Source organism: Phyllopteryx taeniolatus, chromosome 11 (assembly GCF_024500385.1).
Source record: "Phyllopteryx taeniolatus isolate TA_2022b chromosome 11, UOR_Ptae_1.2, whole genome shotgun sequence".
NCBI classification, from domain to species: Eukaryota; Metazoa; Chordata; class Actinopteri; order Syngnathiformes; family Syngnathidae; genus Phyllopteryx; species Phyllopteryx taeniolatus.
This window is the reverse complement of record NC_084512.1, coordinates 27,546,276-27,570,136: the sequence shown is the minus strand read 5'-3', so window position 1 is coordinate 27,570,136 and position 23,861 is coordinate 27,546,276. Positions and strand designations below refer to the sequence as shown.

At 40.6% G+C, this 23,861-nt stretch overlaps 1 protein-coding gene across 3 annotated transcripts; it reads right to left on the bottom strand.

The window, feature by feature from the left end:
- Positions 1-242: 242 nt before the first annotated feature.
- On the bottom strand, positions 243-23,514 carry plcb1 (phospholipase C beta 1). Of its 3 annotated transcripts, XM_061790480.1 has the most exons (33): positions 23,056-23,511; positions 20,218-20,295; positions 19,685-19,753; positions 19,022-19,162; positions 18,876-18,955; positions 18,126-18,179; positions 16,836-16,911; positions 15,988-16,088; positions 14,649-14,812; positions 13,648-13,794; positions 13,008-13,165; positions 12,044-12,126; positions 11,850-11,934; positions 11,605-11,776; positions 10,734-10,789; positions 10,130-10,226; positions 9,938-10,022; positions 9,397-9,521; positions 8,719-8,873; positions 8,468-8,635; positions 7,832-7,931; positions 7,641-7,745; positions 7,302-7,414; positions 6,646-6,796; positions 5,700-5,753; positions 5,388-5,565; positions 5,190-5,319; positions 3,728-3,804; positions 3,453-3,542; positions 3,240-3,297; positions 3,072-3,158; positions 2,135-2,328; positions 243-1,813 (listed from the first exon to the last, which is right to left on the bottom strand). In XM_061790480.1, the coding sequence occupies exons 1-32, from the start codon at positions 23,152-23,154 to the stop codon at positions 2,176-2,178; spliced, it is 3,489 nt and encodes a 1,162-aa protein (XP_061646464.1). In that variant the 5' UTR covers positions 23,155-23,511; the 3' UTR covers positions 243-1,813; positions 2,135-2,175. The 3 variants fall into 3 exon arrangements, 2 of the variants coding, with proteins under 2 accessions (XP_061646464.1, XP_061646463.1); XM_061790479.1 differs by having other exon boundaries at positions 243-2,328; positions 23,056-23,510; XR_009790874.1 differs by lacking the exons at positions 243-1,813; positions 2,135-2,328; positions 3,072-3,158; positions 3,240-3,297; positions 5,190-5,319 and having other exon boundaries at positions 3,482-3,542; positions 23,056-23,514.
- Positions 23,515-23,861: the final 347 nt, after the last annotated feature.

Below are 23,861 nucleotides of genomic sequence, written 5' to 3'. Positions count from 1 at the left end.
TATTGAAGGGTGCTGAGACAATTTTGTGTTCATTGCTTATTTACTGTGAGAAATAATGAAAATATAATGCTCAAAAGACAAAAAGCCCAACAAGAGAGAACATTGTAAAACTGAAAAAAATATATTTCTTATTCCAAATGTGCCACCAGTTTCCAAGGAAATGTAAAGTGTAGCAAAAAATGTTATTCTTGATGCCATACCACTTTCAAGCATGTTTTCTTGAGAAAAGAATACACAGAGCATCATTTTAGTTGAAACATTTTAATAATAGTTCCTGAAATATGATCCAGTCAAACCATAGAACAATTAAAACAGCGACGCATGCTCAGTTGAATCGTCTGCTCAGTGCTTTTTGTTGGACTGTGTTATTAAATAAATGATTACAGTCATTATTTGGACATGACCAGGGAAAAAAATACAATAGGAGTGCAGACGCTGGCCAATCAAAAAATTTCCCTGCAAAAAGTTTGTTGAACGCAGCTCAATTCAAACGCAAACACTGTACAAAGAGATCCTTTTTTTTTTTTTTTTTTTTTACATTCTTACAAAAACAATCATAACAAATAAATACCATTTGTTGGTCCTTATTCACCCCATCAAATAGCATTAAGATTGATGGCTACCATTTTAAATCAACTTTGACCTCAAAACAAATAAATCATGCAGTGGCATCAACAAAGTCCACCAGCATGCTGCTGCTACCAGTGACAAGAATCAGATATTTTATATATATATATATATGTATATATATTTTTTTTTTGAAAGAAATGACATCATTACAAAGTCCTGTTAGTTTGTGTGTATGCAGCAACGTGACACAATTAGTTGAGGCTAACAGTCTATGTGACACAGACAGCATTGGAAACATTTCCCATCTCGCTTTATTTAAATAAGTCCATCGTTAAATGTCATGCAAAGGAAAAAAAACCCAAAACAAAGTCATAATCATATTAATTTTAGCGCGCCGCTCCCGGACACGACAGATGACTCCAATCGTGGTAAAATGTAAACCTCGAAAGTTATTCGACGGTCTCCAGTTGAAAACTTGCTGGAAGTGACGTGCATGTGTTACATAACATATAAACAATGCAAATATGAATTTTAACTGAGCCCATAACATCTTTGTCATCTGACCTTTAAACAGAATCAAAACATGCTTCAATCAGTTCAAGGTCCGGTGTGGAGGAATTAGGGTGTCAGCAAATAAATGAATGTTAAGAAGCTAGGACGCTAGGAAGGAAGACAGGAAGGTAGGTAAGTAGGTAGGAAGGAAGGAAGGTACAGGTGCCTCGCAATAAATCAGAATGAGAAAACGTCATCTGTAGTTCAATTCAAAAACTCGTATTACTGTATATAGCTTTACAACAGAGTGAGAATATTTTAGCATTTTTATTTGTTATCATTTGGATGATTTTAGCTTCTAGCTAATGAAAAGCCACATTTCACCACCTCCAAGAAATTTGAATGTTACATTAGTAACAGTCAAAAATATTTTAATATGGAAATGAGTGTGGAATTGGCCTTCTGGGAAGCATTTTCTTGTGTTGAATGTATCTATAATTCCTGAGTTTCATTTTTGGAATCGCAATAGTGAAATACAATGAAGTCGCCGACAGTACGCGGACCCACGCAGACGTGCGCTTCGGCACCCGCCGATTCACCAATCTGCTGATTTTTGAAAAACCTTTTCCATTTTATTTCAATTTTTTTTTGTAGTTTGGTAGGTAGGCAGATAATTAGGATAGAAAGGATTGATAAATAGGTACAGTAGGTCTGCTGGTTGCTAGGTAGGTTAGTTGGTCAGTAGAGTAGGCTGGTAGGTTAGATAGTTGGTTGGCAGGTTGATAGGTTGGTGAGTAGGTTGGCAGATATGTAGATAGGCAGCAATGTAGAAAGGTTGGTTGTACAGAGGGAAAAAAACAACATACATTAGGAAGGTAAGTAGTTTTGTAGCTTGCTTGGTTTGCAGTAGGCAGGCTGGTAAGTAGGTAGGGTACGTAGATAGGCTGATAGAAAGTATCGACAGATTAGTAGATAGAGGATTGAAATGGTACTTAACGAATCCTATTAAATGTTGAGGTACATCAAAGAGCATGCGTGATCAAAACAAAAGATTCAAGTCTTCATTACGCACAAATGAACAGAAAGGGTAACAGTCGGTAACAGGACACTCGCTCAGTCGTCCTCGGAGAGAATCTCGTTGGGGGTCGACGGTCGGGACTCGCTGTGCCCTCTGACCTCTGGCCTCCTGTCCTGCAGGAAGTCTCGAATCTCGCCGGGCAACAGCTCAAACTTCTCCTGAAACTCGGCCTCGATGGCGCCCTGCAGCTGAGCGGGAGCACCGGCGCAAATCCCGCAAGCAAAGTCACAACGCAACTGACAACATTCACGAAGGACACTTGCGTCCAAATCTAAGAACTCTACATTCGCGAAATGTAACCCCTAGAAGCCATTGTTTTTCTTCCCAATATTTGAGTATTTTCATGTAATACTGTATTTGTGTATTTTTTCCCAGTACAGTGGATGTGTACGTTTTATCTGATAGATACCCGTTTTGTCAATTTGTTTTGCTCTAATATTTTTCTATTTTTAGATTTAAAAAAATATTTTGTTCTATTTGTACTGTATATTTTTTCAATGCATTTAATATTTTTGTATTTTTCTAAATATCCAATTCTTTTCCAATAATTGTTATATTTTTTTCAATATTTTTATATTTTTGACTAACATTCTTGTACTTTTCAAATACTATATTATATTATAATATTACAGTGTGTTATATGTGTTTTCTAAAATGGGTGTCTTTTTCAACTAATATTTGTGTATTTTTGCTATATTTGTATTCTTTTCAAATATCGGTGTATTTTTCATCGAATACCTTTGCATTTTATTCTGTACCTAATGTTTTGACTCTTGCAGCTTCCATTAACAAATCGCTGACATAAGATCATTTTGCTCACTACAATTATGATATGAAACTTTCATACTGATCATTTTCCAGACCTGTGCGTCTGTCTTAGTATGGCTGATGAATTTTGGAAAATCATGCTTTTTAGGCGTGCGTGTGCTACCTTTGGTTTCTGCTCGTGTATCTCCTGCAGCAGATGATTGTGTTGCTCCAGCAGCTGCTCGTGACGCTTGGCCTGGGTCTCCTCCAGCTACGTCCCCACAAACATACATAACCTGACAATTTGCTAGCACAGAGAGACGAAAGATGTGTTTCTTCTTCCTGCGCTCACCCGTTTGATGTTCTGCACCACTTCGTTGACGTACGACTTATTGATCTCCATCTTCTCTCTGGAACACACACAGGCAGAGCAGATGAAAGCTTTTCAAAGAAATGAACCAGGCGAGGAGCCGAATGCCGACGAACACATCACAGCAGAGCTCGATGATTGCCCGACTCGGCATTCATTCGCTGTCTGGCCTTATTTGAGCTGGAGATGTCCTACTCTTCTGCCAGATGTTTCTCTTTAGTCTTGGCCAAGTTGATTTTCTCGGTTCTCCTTCGGTCCATCTGCCTCTTCAGCTCCTTCTTCTCCCTGAGTCGGCGGCACAAATATCGCGTTAATAATTTCTGGTGGAATAATGAGTGTCAACCGCAATGGAGAAGAAAGTTGAGTCAATGGACGGTTACCGGCTGTACCAAAATGCCACACACAAAAAATAACCCAACACAATCTAATGCGATCTAAAACAAGAGCTCATTAGGAGATGTTATTGTTACTTGCTGCAGATGTCTTTGAGTTTCTTCATCTGCGTGCTGTGATTCTCTTCTGCCAGGCTGCTAAGTCGCTCGTTCAGCTGAAGGGTGATAAAAGTGGACATTTTTGAGGTTCAATACAAAAAGCACGGCAAGAAAAAGAAGAACTTGGACAAGAGCACCACGCACAGACCTCCAACAAGGCTTTCATTTTATTTTGAAACATTTTCACCCATTATGAATGACATTGGAGATTTTTACGCTGTGTACATTTTTACGCAATTATCAATGTGTGAATGGTACTGACCCATCGTTAAACAAAAAACTAGACTGATAAGCAGAAAAACTGGACACAGCAACACTGAAGAAAACAAAATAAGCTTCTCAGGGCTTAGTGGAACACGTACTATTTGTATACATGAGAGTAGATGGAAGGTAAGTAATAAAAACAGTCAAATTAAAATTAAGTATTTTTTTTTAAAGAAAAAAACATTTACAGAAGTAGACAAAGAAAAAAACATTTAAAGTAAAGAAAACTTGGCCATTTACTCAAAGTACAAATCAAAAAATTGTAGAAAAGAAGAAAATAAAACATGCCCATTTTATAAAAGTAAAAAGTACAAAAAGGCCAGATTCTAATTCAAGAGAGGTTTTAAAAAGTAAAATAAACAAACCGAGCTACTTGTAAAAGTCAAACAAAAAACTTAATAAAAACAAGTTTGATAAATGTAAAGAGTCAACAACAGACATTTGATAAAAGTAAAAAGGTAAAAGTTTTAAAAAAAGAGCAACAGCAACTTTATAAAAGTAAAAAAACCTAAAAACGGCCAGTTTGAAAAATAAGAAATAAGAAGGTAATATTCTTTTTAAATTAAAAAAACGAATGAACATCCGAGGCGGCACGGTAGGCCACTGTTTAGGACATCCGCCTCAAAGTTCTGAGGTTGCGGGTTCAAATCCCGGCCCGGCCTGTATGGAGTTTGCATGTTCTCCCCGTGCCTGCGTGGCTTTTCTCCGGGTACTCCGGTTTCCTCCCACTTCCCCCCAAAAACATGCATGTGAGGTTAATTCAAGACTCTAAATTGCCCGTAGGTGTGAACGTGAGTGCCAATGGTTGTTTGTTTCTATGTGCCCTGCGATTCGCTGGCGACCGGTTCAGGTTGTACCCCGCCTCTCGCCCGAAGATAGCTGGGATAGGCTCCAGCACGCCCGCGAGCCGCGTGAGGAAAAGCGCTACGGCTATGAAAAGCCGAGTTGCACAAAAGCAAAAAAAAAAGGGAATACATTGAGGTGACGCTGTTCCCCTCTAGTCCTGTAGGTGGCGCTCATGCACATTCTAATGTGAACAAGGACCCAGTCTGCCATCTTGGCTCAAACTAAATCCCAAATTCCTGGATGTGAGTCAAAGTCAGCGCACCCGGGATATACACGGTCGAAGACAACGGAAGCTTCCTCGTCGGCGGTAACGTAGCGGACGTGGCCTCACCGTCTTGACGTGTTCCCTCTGCAGATACTTTTGGCTGTAGTACTGTTCCTGCCTGAGCGCCAGCAGCTGCTCGTGCTGCTCGTCTCGCAGCGCCCGCAGACGCTCGTCCGGCTCCTCGGACGACGAGCGCCTAAACGCGAACGCAGTTTAGCGAGCACCACGGCACGACCGAGCGTCGACAAAAGGCGGCACCCGCACCTGCTCTTGCTGCAGCGTCTGGCCGTCTTCTTGTACTTGTTGTTGATCTCTCGCAGGAGCTCCGAGGTCTTCTTCTGGTGCCTCCTCACCAGCTCCTTGAGCTCCTTGAACTGACGCCGCTGCTCCTTCTGGTACGATTTGGACTGCCGCAGCCAGGCCACCGTGCACACGGGCACGTCTGCCGACGACAGAATGCGACGTTTAGACCGAGGGTGGCCAACGCTTGGCCCGCCTTACACGTGACCAAATGCGTCTTGAGGCCTACATCGACGCATTGGAGGCCACTGGTTGGTGGGCGTCGTACGTACTGACCTATCAAAACGCTCAACACCAAATCTTCCGTCTTTGCTGCCGGTTTGGCCGCATCTAAAAGTAAACACGAGACAAATAACTTGAAGATGATCTCATCATCAACTAAATGCAACATGAAACCTGTCACAAGCCCTCAGTCCGAGTCGGCGGTTGGCAAAGCGCCTTTCTTTAAACCGGCCCACAGAGAATTTACATTTTCAGGAGTCCTGTAATCATTCCGAATGTAAGTTAATTAATAATAAGTCCTGTAATTGTTTGCATTCATGAAGCTGTTTTTAAAATGTTTTATTTGTCATTAATTTAGCTAATTCAAACTTTGGTTAATAGAAGTATTTAAAAAAAGAAAATACAACAATATTATAAAGTATAATACATTTTTAATAATAGTAAGTATACGTGGAACATTTTTTTTCTTTTGATCAAACAACAGATTTATTATTTATAATTAAGTTTGTAAAAAATAATACAATTAAAAATGAGAATAACTTATTTTACAGTTAAACAAATTCACGTAGTTTATATCCACATTTTAACGTTTACTTTACTTCATCTATCTATTTTATTGAGTTTAAACAATAAATTAAAAAATCTATTGGTTAAAAAAAAAAAAAAAAAAAAATCAGATACAGTACATTTAACATTTTTTCCTTTGGTTAATTTTTTATACTTAAATGATGACATTTACAAAAAAATGAATAATTTTATTATCAAAATGAACTGTTTTATACATACATCTAATAAATGTTCATTTATTCAATGACTTGTTAATTATGTTTAAATAAATTATAAATAATACAATCAAAAATGAGAATTATTATTTTAAAATCAAATTGTCCATATACATTTAACATTACAAATGACCATTTGTCTATTTTCAAAATCAAATCTGTTCCTTGAGCGCAAAAGTCTGCACACCCGTGGCTTTAGTCGATGGCGGCGCTTCTACCTGTCGCAGCCGCTTGCTGATTGGCCGCAGAGGGTTTGGGTGCAGCGGCGACGGGAGCGTGGCCCGCGGGTCCGGGCGCCGGGCTCAGTCCGTTCTCCACCAACGCCGACTTGGGATCGTTTTTGCGCTCGGCGCAGCTGTCGGCTTCGTCCTGGAACACCGAAAACAAGCGCAAACAATTTCCATCAAAGTCAAACATAATTAATATGACTCCGAAATTGTTTGGATGGATATTATATGGGAGCTACATTGGGTTTGGAGCGTTCCAGAAAGAGACACAATGTATAATAAATTCATATTTTACTCATATGCAGTGGCTATAAATGCCAAATTTTTTTCATGCAGTAAGAAATTATGAACAGTTCAAAATAGGAGTCAGTGCTAGATAAAAATCCTTTTGAGGCTTCTGTTAGGAAGCAAAAAAAATATTATTATTTTTTTAAATCCTATGAAAAGCCTCCTTGAACCGCTAAACTTTGAGGTTAATCAGGCACTTCAAATGTTGGCATTTAGCATGAGTTGAAATGTGCTTGTTTAATTCTGAACCCAGCCACATCCCCCAGTTACAAGAGGGCGGGTGTGCACACATTTGCAACCACATCATCTCAGTTGTTTATGTTTACTTGAAAACATATCATTTGTTGATCATTTGGGACCTCGGCGTGCGCGTCGTCGTCTCCGTCCCCCAGCGTCAGCGCGGCCAGCTGCTTGGAACGTTGCTCCAGCAGGTTGACGTATCGAATCGGGTTGGACAGGGCCTCGATCACGTCTAGACGGGGACACAAACACAACCTGGCAGGCGTTGCGCGCTGAGCGGCTGCCTAAGGCTTACGTCTCAAAGGAGAAACCAAAAAATAATAATCTCTTCAAAAAAATTCAACGTATCAGTGGAGACGCTACGCATTTTTTCACAAATTTTAAACAATTACTAACATGTCTTTGTTTTGTCCGGTTTTTGTATGTCTGAGTTTGCGACGATTTGGGCTCGTGTGTACCTGCAAAAGTGTCTGGGACGTAGTCTTTGACTTCGATGTAGACGAATACGGCGGGCAGAATAAGAGACTGGTTCTTCTCGTTCCTCAGGCCGATGTAACGATACCCTTGAAAGAACACGTGCATCGAGTCAAAGCAGAAGGGTCTCCTCGAGATCTTCAAGTCAGAGCAGACGGAGAAGAAATGCTGATACCGGGTCGTACGGCAGACACCGGAATGATGCGATGGCCGATGAACTTCCCTCCTTCCTCAAAGGCGGCGATTCTCAGCGAGGCCAGGGTGGGGAGAATCACCTGGCGGACGGATCGGGGAGGACTTTAAATCGGGCCAATTCTGAACCCGACTCATCCCTTCTTATCAAACGTCAGCAAATGGCAGATTGGCAGATTATCCTGACCGGTGTTCCCTCGCGACATAGACATTGTGACTCGTCATAAACCAGACAAATAAAATCTAAAATTCAGCTCCCGGAGCCTGTGCGACTTAGCAACATGGAATTTGGTAAGCTTGTCTATCATGAGTACAAAGACCCACAAAAAAAAGTCTCAGGAAGCCATGCTGGAAAAACAGAGGACGTCTGCCATTTTGACTATATTCAGCGGTCCTTCCAAAACGAACTGGTCCGAGAAACATTTGAACATTCAGCCCTCATACTGTCTTTCTCTTAGCAACATGGAATTTGGGAGGCTTGTCTATCATGAGTAGACCCTCAAAAAAAGTCTTGTAAAGCCATGCCCAGAGAGACACTGGAAGTCTGCCATTTTACTTTGGATATTAAAAAAAATGGTTGCATGTAAGATGCTACAGAAAGCTAGGACCCGTTTGCCACCTTCTTAAAGACGACGGGTTCCTCATCCCAAACCGGGTTGACGGCGTTGTTGTTCTGCGAGGTTTTGGTCTTCAGAGCTTTCCTCCTGGTGTCAGCAGGAAGGCCAAACATCTCCACTTCCACGTAGACGCCCACCCTGCGCTCGGTGAGGAACTGGCCCGAGATCACCTGGAACGCACCGAGTGATCAGAAGCTGACGCGACTCCACGTCTCATAGAAAGTCAAGAAGATGGAGTTTCCTCTTGGCGGACCTTGACGGAGAGGGTGTTGGCTACGACACCGTCCACCGTGTTCTCCGTGAAAGGGTCAAAGTGTTTGTCCGGGCGCCGCATGAACTCGGGCTTGAGCCTGTAACCGCTGCGACCGTTGTACTCGAACATGAAGAGGTTCAACTGCATGGACAGATCTGCAACAAACAATTCCCCGTTGGCCTTAGACCGGTCATAATTTATCGGAAAAAAATTCAGCCCTAAAGCCTGTTTGCCCTTTTGATCATTTCAAGGGGTCCTTCCGAACAAACTGGTTGGTCCTAGACATTTTTGACAATTCAGCCCCCTGAAGCCAGTATCACTTTGTAACGTGAAATTTTGTACACGTCAATCATGAGCAGATGCACAAAAAAGTCTCAAGAAGCCATGTCACAAAAGACACAGGAAGTCTGCCATTCAGATCGTTTCCAAGGGTCTTTCTAAAACAAACTGGTCCTAGACATATTGGGAAAATTCAGCCCCTGAAGGCAGTTTCATTTAGCAACATGGAATTTGCGAGACATGTCTATTCACGAGTGGATGTACAAAAACGTCGCAAGAAGCCATGCCAGAAAAGACACAGGAAGTCTACTCGTCTCAATTTGGGGGCATTTTGGCCACTTCAAAGAAAAACTCATAATAAAGCAGGAAAAAAAAAGGGGGAAATACTGGACTCCTAACCTATGGTTTGATAATTGAGAGCCACCAGTTGACAGCCGGCGTTCCAGAAAAGCTGCGGCATGAAGTTGGACGAGTCCACTCTGGTTCCTTTGGGATAGATCCGACTCAGCTGGGATTTATTATATCTGGTTAATGCCGGGTTAAGAAAGATTCCGTTTTCGAACCACAACAATCGCATCCTGGTTCCTTCGTTGGGTGCATGATCTAATAAGCGCCAATACAAAAACCGCGTTTACCGAGATACTGTACTGTATCATAGCGACACCTGTTCCTAATATTCTGACCCTCTCTTGCGGATAAATGAGCGGGAAGAACAGCTCTCGAAGAATATTTAGCAGACTTTTTAACACAGCGCTTATATTGTGCAGGTGTACCCAATGTTATGGCCTGGTACTACGCTTACATATTCGCATGACAGATCAAACGCAGCCGAGCGGCACAAGTTCTAAACGAACGCTCGTTTTCAAAAGGCATCGTATCCAAAGAGAACGAAGCAGCCGGGATGTGCGCGGTCGCCCGTGGCAACCGTCGCTAAGGATACTCCACAAACTCCACCGGCGACTTGGTGAGGTGCTCCAGAGCTTTGGTCTCCACAAATGACGACATGTGGTAACAGCGGGCCGCCTCTACACACACACACACACACACACGCACACGCTTGAGCACGTTTCCCCTCGTCAGGCAAGCATAGTGAACATCCGCTTGTTTCCCGGTCGGCTTTGGGCGTTCTTACTCTTGGAGGCTTCGAAGGAGTTGAACTTGGTGGGCTGCACGTAGTTGACCAGAGTGGACATCTCCTCCGTGGCCACGGCCTCGCGCGCCGCCGAGCCCTAAAATTACGATTTAATGAGTTTTTGGTGTTGTGAGCCGTCGCTTGGTCGATTTTTTTTGCTTTGCGTTGAGCGGCAAAAATGTTGTTACAGGTGAACCAAATAATATCGCTTAGGGTATCGTATTCAGATTTTTTTTTATCGTTACAGGACAGAACGTGTGTGTTTTCAGAGGCTATTTTTCAACAAAAAAATCTTTATTGTTCTTAAAAGTTGAGCTCCACTGCTTTATACAACCAGTTTATTCTTCACTTTTTCTTTCATTATGTTTTTTTTTTTTTTTTTAAACACAATACAGTGCTATTTATTTTTTTTTTAAATTAAAAACATTAACATACATGCAAAAAAATTTTTTTTTTCAGGGGCTGGAACAGATGAACGGCATCTCAATTGATTTCAATGGGGAAATAATTGAAAGTAAATTGAGTACGAGTTGGGTCACGGAATGAATTCAACTTGTAAGGCAATGTAGACGTGCAATGCCAAGTACGTGACGTCACGACTGACCTTTTTGCCGTCATCGTCGTCGTCATCGTCGTCTTCCTCACTCTCTGCCTCCATCTCTGCTGGGAATACGAGAAGTTACTTCCTTTGTGCAACATTTGGATTTTCATTATATCACGTGTCAAATTATAGTCTTTATAGGTTTTTATATGGTCTCGGATAAAAACTTGTTAATCCACAATAACGCTCTCGTGAGAGCATTTTTACGAGCTGTTTTTTATTCACATCGTCTGCAAACTCCAATTGTGTCCATTTAGGATGCACACTGGGTAGCCATTTCATTTGGTACACCTGCACACTGCCATGCAATGTTTCCCAAACTTTATATTTTACGTCTGAAAAATCTCATGGCACGCCACCAAACAAAAATATTACAATTATATTATATTATATTTAAAAAAAAAAATCTCATCTCCGAATGAAATGTTCCATCTGTCCGTTTTAAAAATCAATTTGAGATCCAGGTTTTCTCCGGGCACTCCGCTTTCCTCCCACATCCCAAAAACATGGACGGTAGATGAATTGAAAACTCTAAATTGCCCGTAGGTGTGAATGTGAGTGCGAATGCTTGTTTGTTTCCATGTGCCCTGCGATTGGCAGGCGACCGGTTCAGGGTGTGTACCCCGCCTCTCGCCCAGAGTCAGCTGGGATTGGCTCCGGCACCCGCCGCAAGCCTTGTGAGGATAAGCGGTACGGAAGATGAATGAATGAATGAATTTGAGATCCAAAGTTTGCCCACTTCCCCACTACTTGACCAACGTACGAAAGTAAAGTACTAGTCAAGTACAGCCTTTACTAGTACTTGCTTTCTCCCTCCTTCCGCTTGCGTGTTGTTGACGTAACACGTGGACCTTACGCGAGCCCCTCCTCGCACCTGTCGTGTTGTTGCTAGGCGACACGGGCTCGGGGTCCTGATTGGCCGGCTGCTCCGTCAACCTCTTGACGTCGCCGCCGCCGCCGCCGGAGGCTTTGTGAGATTTCTTGTTCTTGATCAAGATTTTGCCCATCAGCTCCTGAGGACTGGGCAGCGGCGTGCCCGACTCCAGCTGTCATAAAATTATGATGAAGCCATTACCGCAAATGTTTTTTCCACTTGTCTTTGCGTGTGCGAGCTCTTACCGGGTATTTGTCCAATGGGTCAATCAGTAACGCTTCCCCAAAGATGGATCGACAATATTCCGCCATTTTTGCCTGCTGCTTCAAACTGACAGAAGGATGTTTTGTTGTGTATCAGGAGACAGGGATAAGAATTCATTCAATTAGGACAGAAAAAAACTAAACGGTTTAGTCATTTTGTTATCAAAGTAACTCACGAGTCAACGTGATTCTCAAATGACAAGATGACCGGGAAAGGCGACGTCTTGAAGGCGCACTCGGCAATGGCCTCGATTACTTCCTGGGTGGGGGAAAAAAACAAAACAAAACCAGATAATAAATAAATGTATTAGAAGGATTAATAGACAGTGACAGTCATAAAATATGATGTCATTAAACAAAATATGGAAAGTTAGGAAATGGGCAAAGGCAAGTGTGGAAAAACAATTTGTCAATCATTTCCGAGCCAAACGACAAAAAAATTCATAGACATGACGGCAACTAAAATATCATAAAGATGGAAAATAAGGGCTATGTTTTCTCATTTTTAAAATACAGAAATGAGAAACCAAAAACAAAAACAAACCATAAAGAAATGGCTGTTTTTTTTTTTATTTCTTAATCACTTCCTAGCGAAAAAGTACCAAAAATAACTAATTCTATTCATTATTACACATGATTGTAACTATCATACAAGAAAAATTGAAAAATATTTTGTTTCATTTTAGAGAAATGTAAGAAATGGGTAAAAGCAAGAAGTATTTATTTTTTAATCATTTACTAGCAAAATGAAGATGCAAAAATAATTATATTAATTATAATAACGTGACAATATCCAAATATAATAAAAAATGGAAACAAATATTTCTCGTTAAAATACGGAATTTTGAGAAATGTGTAAAAGTAAATATAAATTTAAAAAATTGTCAATCACCTACTGTAAGAAAGCAAACTAACACAAGAATTACAATCATTAATAGAAATGTGACAGTAACTAAAACATAGTAAAAATTGAAAAAAGATGGGCTATATTTTTGTTCAACTGTAACTAAATTTGATTAAAAACTGAGGAAACAAGGACGACTATTTTCAAGCGACAAAAAACATCGTGCGTGGTTTCCTTGAATTTCTCCTTTTATTTCCTGTGCGTGTGTGTGCGTGCGCGTGCGTGCGCGCGTTGACCTTGAAGGAGATCTCCGAGGTCATGGTGAAGCCGTGCGTGATGACGGGCTCCTCCTCGGCCGTGCGACCTTTCCACACGTCCAGCTCCACGCAGCGACAGCCGGCCAGCAGCACCTGCCGGTACATCTCCACCGACGAGCTGCCCGCCAGCTGGCCCGCTGGAAACGCATCCGAGCTGTCAAACTCAAGGCCCGGGGGCCGCATCCCGCCCGCTGCATCATTTGATGCGCCCCGCGAAAGCAAAGCCCGTGCATCGACTTCATGTTTCTCTGCAGATTGTCTTCGCTTTGAAATGTTTTTTAATGGTAAGATATTGCAAGCATTTTTTTTTGGAGCGGGGGGGGCTTACAAATATTTATTTAAATAAATTGAATTGAACAGTTTTTAGTGGCTTCTGATTTTGTTGTTTAGATGTAATAATATGAGGCGATCACACATTTATAACGGCCATAACTACGATGTGGCCCGTGACAAAAAATGAGTTTGACACCATAGTGCATTATAATACTGTAGCTTCTAAAATAAAAAAACCCTACTAAAATCCCGTTGTAGTGATTCGCGAGTCGGGAATGAGCTGAATGATTCCGAACGCAGCGAGCGCTTTAAGAATCATTGAGCTGATTCCCGTGTGCGTGCGTACCTGTCAGGTAGGTGTTGTGCGAGGAGTTGACGAAATAGTGTGACAGCGGGAAGCTCATGTCCTCGGACTGGTCCAGTTTGTCCGGGGGGATGACGCCGTTGTCGTCGCTCGACAGATAAGTGGAGAAGGCCTGCGCCGAGATCACGCCTGAGCGACGCGAGCACACAAGGACACACGGAGGTCAGAAGCAACGTCCTTCCATCCACTCGCTCATCCGTCCATCCATCCATCCATCCGCCAGTCTATCATCAGTTCATCCAGCATTCCGTCAGCCATCCTTCCACCGTTATCCTTTTTTCTATTTTCCCCCCCATCTGCTCATCGTCTGTCCGTCATCCGTTCTGAAATATCGAAATAGGTGCCACCTTAAAATCCAAAAAGCCCATCGATACATCCATCGCACATTATTGATCCTGTCATCCATCCATCATTATACATTTATTTATATGATGAATTCTTCTTCTTCCATCTGTTCACCAATCTTATTGTCCATATGTCATCATCAGCTCATCCATCCATCCTCCTCTACTCATCATCCTTGCAATATTTTTTTCTATCCATCTTTCTATTTGCCATCTGTTCTTCCATACCATTACCAGGTCATCCATTTGTCCATCTGTACCTGCATCGCAGCATTATTGATCCTTTTGCCATCACCCGCTCACTCATTCATTCATCCGTCTTAAAATCCACCCATCCGCCACTCATCTTTCCATCAGCCATCCGCACTTCTGTCCATTATCCACCCATCCATTTTTCTATTTGCCATCAGTTCATCTATCTGTACCTCCATCAAACCCTTTTTGAGTCGTTCTCTATCATCAATCTATTCATTCATTCATCCTTCCATCCATTTTCAGCTCCACCCATCCACCACCACTCATCTTTCCATCCAGACTTTTCTACGATCCACGCATGTGTTGATACAGCTTTCCATTTTCCCCATCCATCGTTCACTCCTTCACCCGATCATCCGACGCGTGTGTGGTTTTTGCGGTCACCCTGCTCCAGCAGCGTCTTGTCGCTCTGGTGCCTCTCGAGGAGCATCTGGGTCTGAGCGGGTCTGAGAGGCGGGTACAGGATCTCGTTGAGTCTGGGGTCCCTCTGCTTGTTGTTGATGAAATCTGTCATCTGATCCACCGACACCGTCCCGCCATCGCCTCCCCTATGGGGTGGGGGCGGGGGGAGGGGGGGGATTTCAATCTCACCATGTCTACAAACTGCTCTCCTTCTTTTTCTTGCTCAGGTCACGCTCTTGTTGCTAGGCAGAATTTGCGGAGTTCAGTTATCAATCAAACATGATAGAAAACAGATGGATGGATCATCCATTCACCTGCTCATCATCTACCCAAATATGTATCCATCATGGATGACGATATTATACTGCTACGTAATACGTAATAATTCAAAGCCCATTGACTTTTAAAATGTGTCCAGAAAGAATTCACAGCGCTATCCTTCTTCCTCATTTTATTCGGTAGCAGCCTTATTCCAAATTGGCTTTAATTCATTTTTTCTTGACATTCTACACACAACACATTATGAGAAATTATCAAATTTGGGATTTTGCAGTTTTTGATTTTTAGTAATAATTATTAAAAAAAAGACATTTTTTCATCTTGCCATTATGGGATGTTGTGTGTAGAATATTGGGGGGAAAATGAATTTAATCCATTTTGCAATAAGGCTGAAGGCTGTAACAGATAATATGGAAATCAGTGAAGCACAGTGAATACTTTCTGCATACAGGCTATACACATGGGATTTCTCAGTTTTTATTTTTAAAGAATTGGCTTTTCCAAAAACGCCCCCCCCCCCCCGCACTGTCTTAAAGAGGTTTTGGTGTGTAGAATTGTGATGAAAAATTAACATAATAAGGCTATAATATGATCAAATGGGGAAAAAGTGAAGCTGGACAGGTGTGTTACTTTCCAAAACATTCCCTATTTTTAGTAAATTAGAAAAAAAAATAATAATAAAGAAAATCAAAACCATTTTTTTATGTTGTCATTATAGGATGTGTGTAGAATTTTGAAGGAGACAAATGAATATTACCCATTTTGGAATAAGGCTGCAAATGAAGTGCTCTGAATATTTTCTGGATGCAATTCATCTACATGGGAATGCTACGTTTTTCATTTCTAATAAATAAGCAAAAATCTAAAAGAAAAAAAAAAGAGGGAAAAAAATGTATTTAATGCATTTTGAAAAAAGGCTGATACATAACAAAATGAGAAAAAAGTGAAGCGCTGTGAATTCTTTCCACTATTCACAGTGCTTCACTTTCAGACTTTCGAGGCGGGGGGGCCAAACAAAAAAAGTATAGTGCGCCGCACTCACTGAAGTTTAAAGATGTTGGCGAGCTCCGGACGAGGGCAAAGGTGCTCCAGGAAGCTCTTGTACACCTCCAGAGTGAAATCCTCCAGCTTGATGCCGTCACCCTGTCGAGTGGCGCAAGGACAACGTCAAACGCGCAATCAATATTTTCCAGCTCAGCCGTCCCTTCCGTGCACCGTGAGTCACCGCGCGACAACGCCGTCAGATGAATCCCGTTTGCGTTATTCTGCTCAGTTAGAATGTGCCAGCAACTTGTGGAAAGGCAATAAATAAATACAATAAGTAAGTAAAGAAATAAATGAAGTGAGTAAGCAAGTAAGTAAATATTCCTTTTTGTTATGAATCTTTGGTTAAAAAGAATCAAACATAACCAGAATACATCTGGTAAATGGAATTCATTTCACACGTTTTTGTAGGGTTATAAAATAATATTTCTAATATTTTTTATTGTATCTAGGAGAACAAAAAAATGATGTAACGAACATTTTAATCAATTACGATTTCTCGCATGACATTTTATGAACTGCAATGCAGTTAAATTTGCAAACTATGCCGTGCCTGTGTGGGCTGTTTTTGCGTGTACAATCACCAAAATGAAATCTTTTTCATATTTAGTATATGTATTATCATGAAAAAACCCCAAACTTTTACTTAAAGGAATACATTTTGCAGACGTAAAAATTTCTTGACAATTTTTTTCTCGGTGTATGATGTAATATTTTTTTATTTTTTTTGTAACACAATAGTCACCAAAATGTATTGAACATTTTTACCCATAAAAAAATCTGACGTTACTTTGAATGAACCTGACACGTTTTACAATTCAAAAGCAGAAACACGATTTGACCGACCCGTCCGTAAGGAAGTCGGCAGTTCTCCAGCGCGTTCTCCACTCGCTTCCTGTCTGACGAAAACAAGCGAACAATACTGGAAAAAAAGAAAGACAAAAAAATCACATGACAATTGCCTGACATCGCAGAATCGCTTCAAATTCTGTTAACGTCCCAACAAGTCCTTGAATGGACTCGAGTCGAGTCCTGGTCTGGATGGATGAGATACGAGTGACCCAACTCGATTTTTTTCCAGTTGAAGTTGACTGTCAAACTAAACACAAATCACTTAAATGTTGTGCCGTTAAAACAACCCGAGCTTTGCCTTAAAGTCCACTAGCTCAATGCTAACACACAATAGGTAACAGTATAGATGGGCTAATGAATAGCATCTATGTGGCGGTGTTATAACGCTTCAGAAAGACAGACAATACAACAATACTCACAGGCATACATTCTTTATCTTCTGCAAAGAACGACTAATATTACTGCTGTACTGAGGAGCTGTCTTCATGTGCAGGAGTACCAGAAGGAGCAGCACAATGTCCATTGAATTGAAGCAAAAAGTCCCAGTTGAATTCTTTACATTCTGTTTATTTATGTCATTAATGTATGTTTTCATAATGTACAATATTATATAGCGTACTATTTAGCTCCAAAAAAAAAAAATATTGAAATTTTGTTCTTTGGAAAGGCTGCAACGGATGAATCTCATTTCCATTCATTTCAATGGGGAAAGAGGATTTGAGATAAGAGTGCTCTGTGTTCCGAGCATGGTCACAGTACAATTTAAGCTCAAATCTCAAGGCACCACTGCATTTAGTTCTGGCATAATTTACACCAGGGCCAAAAAGAGTACTACCCATTTCTGAGGTCAAGGGAACTTTGTGGGGTGCTGAACATAATCAAAACTTCCTGGTGCCTTTGTTACACCTCTGCGAGCCAAGCCTACGACCTCCGAACACCGCAAATTTTACCCCCAATTTTGCACTGGTCAAAGTCTCGGTTTGAACAGGCAGCGTGAAAGCGGCTGACGTTCCCCGCCCGGCCTGCCGACAACATCCGTGTTCCTTCGTCCCGGCGTCACGTGCGCCGACGCCGGCCGATTAGCAGGTCAGCGCTGAATTAAGCACCTTGACGGATCCTGTCCCTGTTTTTGCTTTCCCAAGTGCACGTGGAATTGAGTTTATTTTGGGAAGCGGGGGGTGGGGGGGACGGGAACGAGCAAAGTTATGAAATTTGCGCATGTCTCCGCAGATGGGCCACGAGACAGACAGACGATTCCGCAGGTAGGAAACGAGCCGTACTCACTTCTTGACGGGGATTCGGCCCTCGGCGTTGGGCTGGAGAGTCAACTTCACATACCTGCCGCAAAACAAACAAACAAACAAACAAACAAAAAACAGTTGAACTTCATTTTGATGTGCAATTTCATCAGTCTGACAGTATAGATATCAATTAGTTACACACCCGCTGTCACAGAATGAATCAATGGAAAATAGGTAATTGTGTCAACAACATTTCAAGATAAAAATGATGAGGTAATGAAAAGGTAAAGGAGGAAAGACAAAGAAAAAGAAAGGGACTAAAGCGGAAAATGAGGAATAAAATCAAAAGAAGAGGGAAAAAATTGAATTTGAAAAGGAAAAATGTTTGGGTTTAAAAAAAAAAATGGGTAAAGAATACAGACAAAAAATAATAAAAAAATGAAAAGAATGTTTACCCGTAAATGAAAACATTGAAAAGGAAAAAGGGGGAGGAAATGAGGAAAAACAAAAGAATCTAGAAATTCTAAAAATGAGAAAAAAAGCGGAATATAAAAGGACTGTCAAAGTATATTGAATAATAGAAAAGGGAAGAAACTGGAAAAATGCTGCAAAAAGAAGAATAAAAAAAAACCCCGATACAATTATGATTATAATTATACAACTGTAACAAATGTAATAAAAAAAAAAAAAAAAAAAAACACTCAAGACCTTTTTAAGGTTTCACCGCATGGCAAATCAAAACATTTTGGATGGTTCCTATCATCAATATAGTATGTAAAAGAAGTTGACTCACGCTTTTAGGAGACTGTGGTCTCTGTTGAGGTTGTGGCTCAGCAGGTTGGACGACAGACAAAAGAGCTCCTCACACCACACCTACATGTACCCGAAGCATCAATGTCATCGTCATTTGTACAACCGTCATCATGCTCCACGGCCTACCTTGGCTTCGTCCTCCTGCGACGCAATGAAGATGATCTGGTTGACGTTTACGATGTCCGAGGCCGTCACCACGGTGACCATGCGGTTCTCCAGCCGGCCCACCAGGTTGCCCACGTCCAGCAGCTCCCGCAGTTTGGCCTCCTATCGTCCAATTGGACAATTGTCCAATGTCACAATTGTTTTCTGGTACAAAAAAGCTGTTGACAGCTTGCAGGTACAGTAGATATATATATATTAAAAAGTCTACACACCCCTATTCAAAGTTCAAGTTTGTGATACAGTGTATATATATATATATATATATATATATATATATAAAACAATGGAAGCAGTATTAATACGTTCTGTATAACCAGAAAGTATTCACAGCGCTTCACTTTTTAGAATTTTCAGAAAAAAAAAAAAAGGAATACATTTTGGAAGAAGGTTTTAACATAAAAAAAAAAAACAACACAGTATGTACATACTGTAGTCTGCATTGGGAATAAACAAAGATCACTTCAGCATTCAAATGATTGCCGAGCTTTTTTTTTTTTTTTTTTTGCATGTAGAAGCAGCGAGATTGCGTTTCTAAGGAGACGCACGGCAAGACGGCACGTTTGCAAAGGAGGTGAAGAAGGTGAAGAGGAGGCGGAAAGAAGGTGAAGAGAGGGCGGCGGGTACCTTGGCCGTTTTGGTGCTTCTGGCCGTCCAGACATCTTTAACGTGGGTTAAATCTAACAACTCTGTCTCCTGAAACATGTAAATACACACACACACACACATGATTAATCCTGTTTCCTGCAGAGGTGCTAAGCTGTGTGTGTGTGTGTTGACAATCAATGCTAAAAGCCACACACTGAGCATGTTCAGGGTGTGCACATGTGCTCACTTCCTATTTATGCAAGGCATGGGTATACTATTATCTGTTTTATGTCAGAATCTTGTTTAAATTGCATTCAAATAATGATTGCAGCATCAATTGCATACAACGGAAAGACAATAGACTGACTCAAACCTTGATACTTTGGACTCAAAAGTATTTTTTAAAGTGTACAATGAGTAGAAATTAAAGTTCATATTTGAATAAACTGTACTACAGTCTGTATTATCCATGGACTCCATTTATATTGTGTCAATAAGTCTGTGCCTCTAAAATAAAATGAATAATACTAATATCCTATAACGAGTGCGTGTGTTCGTCTGTGCTTGAGCACCTTGTTCTGGTCGGTCCAATAGAGATAAAGTCCATGAGGATCCACGTAGAGAGTCACAGGAGTTACAGTGGAAAGATCCTGGCGAGGAACATGTCGAAAGTCAAAGGAAAACACATGCAAAAATGTAACTTAAAAGGGAAGGAAAGAACTGAGTATCTAGGATAGATCTTTGGGGTGCCAAGTACATCATACAATATTGTTATGAATGGAAGAATATGGGACATCATTTACATAACCAACACAAGGTTTTATTTTTAGAACATACATAAAATACATAACAAAAATATAACTTGAGAAGTGTAAATGAGGAGAAAAAAAAATATCTATATTTGAATATAAATTGTATATATGGTTGTAAGGAAAGAACAAAGAACCATGATAGATCCTTGGGATACCCGGGAACTAATTTGAGCTTAAATCTGTTCAGTATTTTTCAATTGATTTTAATTATAAATTAATATGAATCATCCTTTACATCATCAACACCAGCATTACAATATTTTATTTTAAGAATACACACACACACAACAAAAAAAGGGAAAAAATCTATAGTTTAAGAAGCGTAGATGAGAAAAAATGTCCACGCCCATGAAAAAAGTCTATATGGAAATAAGAAAGTATCGAGGATAGATCCTTGTAGTATCCCACAAGTAATATGAGACATCTTCATCCATATCATCAACACAAGGGTTCATCTTTTTAGAACATACACAAAATAAAAAGACATGAGATATAGATTCTGAGAAGACTAAATGAGCTCAGAACAGCTTTACATTTTTAATTGATTAAAAATGTCCCGAAATTAAACATGAGACATCTTAAAGGATAAAATAAAGATACAAATTCAGGCTATCTTCATTGACCTCATTAACCCAAGTCCATTTTCAGAACATACATAAATTATAAAGGAAAACCATATAACTTGAGAAAAAGACTAAATTAGATCCAAACAGAGAATACAGCTCTGTTTGGATCTAAAATGAAGAAATAAACACTAAAAATCTTCATTTAGGTAGAAAAATTAATAAACGTAGATAAAAAATAGTTTCTAGAAGAGCAAATAAAATTAAAACAGAGCTGTAGAGAGATAACTACTAGTACTTTATCAATTAAAAAAATGCAAAAGAAAAAGAAAAAAATGTGACACTTTCATTTACATGAGTTAATTTTGGAACACATAAAATAAATATGAAGAAAAATTATTTTGCTGAGTAAACGATCCACACATTATACCAAACCTTGCTGTTTTTGAATTTATTGAAGATCCTGCTCTAAAGTAATCAGTTTAATTCTTCTCATTTTCATTCAATATGATTTACCAAATGTCGAGCTGCGGGAAGCAGCTTGACTCATTCCGAGCGTCTTTACACGCCGAGGACTGAAAAGTAGAACTAGAAGCGGTGAGGATGGCTAACTAGATCCCTGTCAAGTGTCGTCATGGCAACTCTTTTAAAACACCAAGCGCAGAAAAAAAAAAAGCTCAACTGTAAAAAACACGTGCGCGCACGCACACACACTGTCACACACATTCATTGTCAAATATCATGTGTGTCACATTATGCATCACTTCTGTTTAGGAAGGGGCAGCCATGCCAGTTACCATAGCAACCGCATCACCGCACATTCTCATCGTGAGGGCACTATAACATACCAATACACACGCGTGCGTACAAGTACAAACACACACACATATACATCTTGCTGTCATGCAAACAACAAGTGCTTTGAGCCACAAAACGGTCAATAAAGAAATCTTTTTATCATAAATCGTGCTTTGAATCCGCGGTGACTCCCAACCACTGTGCCACGGGAAATGATCCAATTTCACTTAATTGGGCCGGAAATGTTTATTTATTTACGACAAATGTATCTTTGTTCATCTATCTATGCCAGTGACCTATAGTGATGGGAAGAAAAATGTTATGTTCTTCCACTAGATGGCAGAAAATTCAATTCACCTGTGTGTCCACCTGTTGCCACACAGACGGCAGAATAACAGCAGTGTTCCGCGAAACTAAATCGTGCTTTATTTTTTTTTCAATTATTAAAAAAATCAGTCGCAAATTTCATACTGCCCAAGTACAGAAATAATTGAATGAAAAAAATTCCTTAAAATAAATTGGAGTTCCTGAGATGAGTAATGAGCTCAAAACACCCCAAAAAATACATGCAAAAATAAATTAAAATAAAGATAAAATAAAAACGTTTCTGAGAAGAGTAAATGAGCTCAAAATAGCGGTGTATTTTTTGGCTTGTAAAAAAAAAAAATAATAAATGCTAACAATTAAGCAGTAGCCATTTTCATTTACGACAACATTTTTAGAACATACAAACAGTAGGACCTAATATTTGGTCTCCGAGAAGAACATTGAGTGTGAACCTGCTGAATTTTTCAATTAATAAAAAATTAATTAAGAAATATATATGACATTTTCATGTATATTTACATATTCAATCTGAAAAATACGTTTTAAAAACTAGAAATAAAATCAATTTAAAAAACAGGCTGAGAGTTCACAATGTTTAAGCCAATTAGTGAGTAAAATATAACAAGCTCATCAATATTTCAGTCTACATTTTTTGTGACATTTTTGTATTGTTGGAGGGCCGTGAAATTTTCTTCAAGTCAAATTTGTGTCTCGGCTCAATAAATGTCGTGGTAAACATCGCTCTTAACATGCGCGCTTTTCATAATTGAATCTCTAACGTTAGCGCAATAAAGGTTAGGCAACAGTGCTCTCTACAAATGCTACCTGTGTTTTCTCATTGCATTTCTCATGCAAAATATGGAGACAAGGAAACCTTTTTCCAGTTGTTGCACTTTTGCATCTGTCTTACCTCATCCCATTTGATGAAGTTGCTCCCGTTCCTCAGGGCGCGGGAGACGGCGGGCGGCTGGAGTTTTAAGGCGTGGACCCCCGGCTGGGCGCCGGCCATGGCTTCACACGCACGTGCGCCCCCCGGTTCAGGTCCCCCAAGTCCAGCGCGGCGCCCTCCAGACTCTGGTCCGAGCTGTCAAACTCGCGTCAACGGGCGGAGGTGGCGGGCTGCGGCATCCTCCTCCTCAGCATCTTCATCTTCTTGTGGTGCTGCTGGTGCTACTATCTATCGTCCGCCCCCGCCCCGCCGTGCTGCATGAGACAGACTGAAGCAGATGCCTTTGTGGGAGACAGCAACACACGTGCGCATGTGTGTGTGTGTGTGTGTGTGTGTGTGCTCAGCCTCCACAAATTGACTCATGGGCGACATGCGCAAAGCGGCTTCCCACTGATGGGGGAGGGATGAGAGGGAAGAAAGGGATGAGGAGGAGGAGGAAAAGGGAAAGAGGGGAAGATGAGTGGTGGAGCGGAGGCGGAATGCAAAAGTGGGGAGGGGGGAGGGGGGCGGAAGGTTTTGGTCAAATGAGGCCAGCAGGAGGAAGTGCTGGTTGACTTTTTGATGGTTGGTCAACAGGTGGGATCCTGTCCAACGCTTGTGGGAAGATTCACTACTTTGGGTTATTAGTCTTACTTCTTGAGGATATACATACAATAAATGGAGAGAGGAAAATAAATAAATAAATAATAAATCAAGTTTATGAGAAGAGTAAATGAGCTCAAAGTTGCGTTGATATTTTTCTAATTAAAAAAAGCAAATAAAATTCA

Coding starts and splice junctions, on each gene's coding strand:
- plcb1 (XM_061790480.1), bottom strand. CDS start 23,154: ATGGCCGGCGCCCAGCCGGGGGTCCACGCCTTAAAACTCCAGCCGCCC. Junction 20,296..23,055: donor ACTTCATCAAATGGGATGAG/GTAAGACAGATG, acceptor GTTCCTCGCCAG/GATCTTTCCACTGTAACTCC. Junction 11,777..11,849: donor ACCCATTGGACAAATACCCG/GTAAGAGCTCGC, acceptor ATTTTATGACAG/CTGGAGTCGGGCACGCCGCT.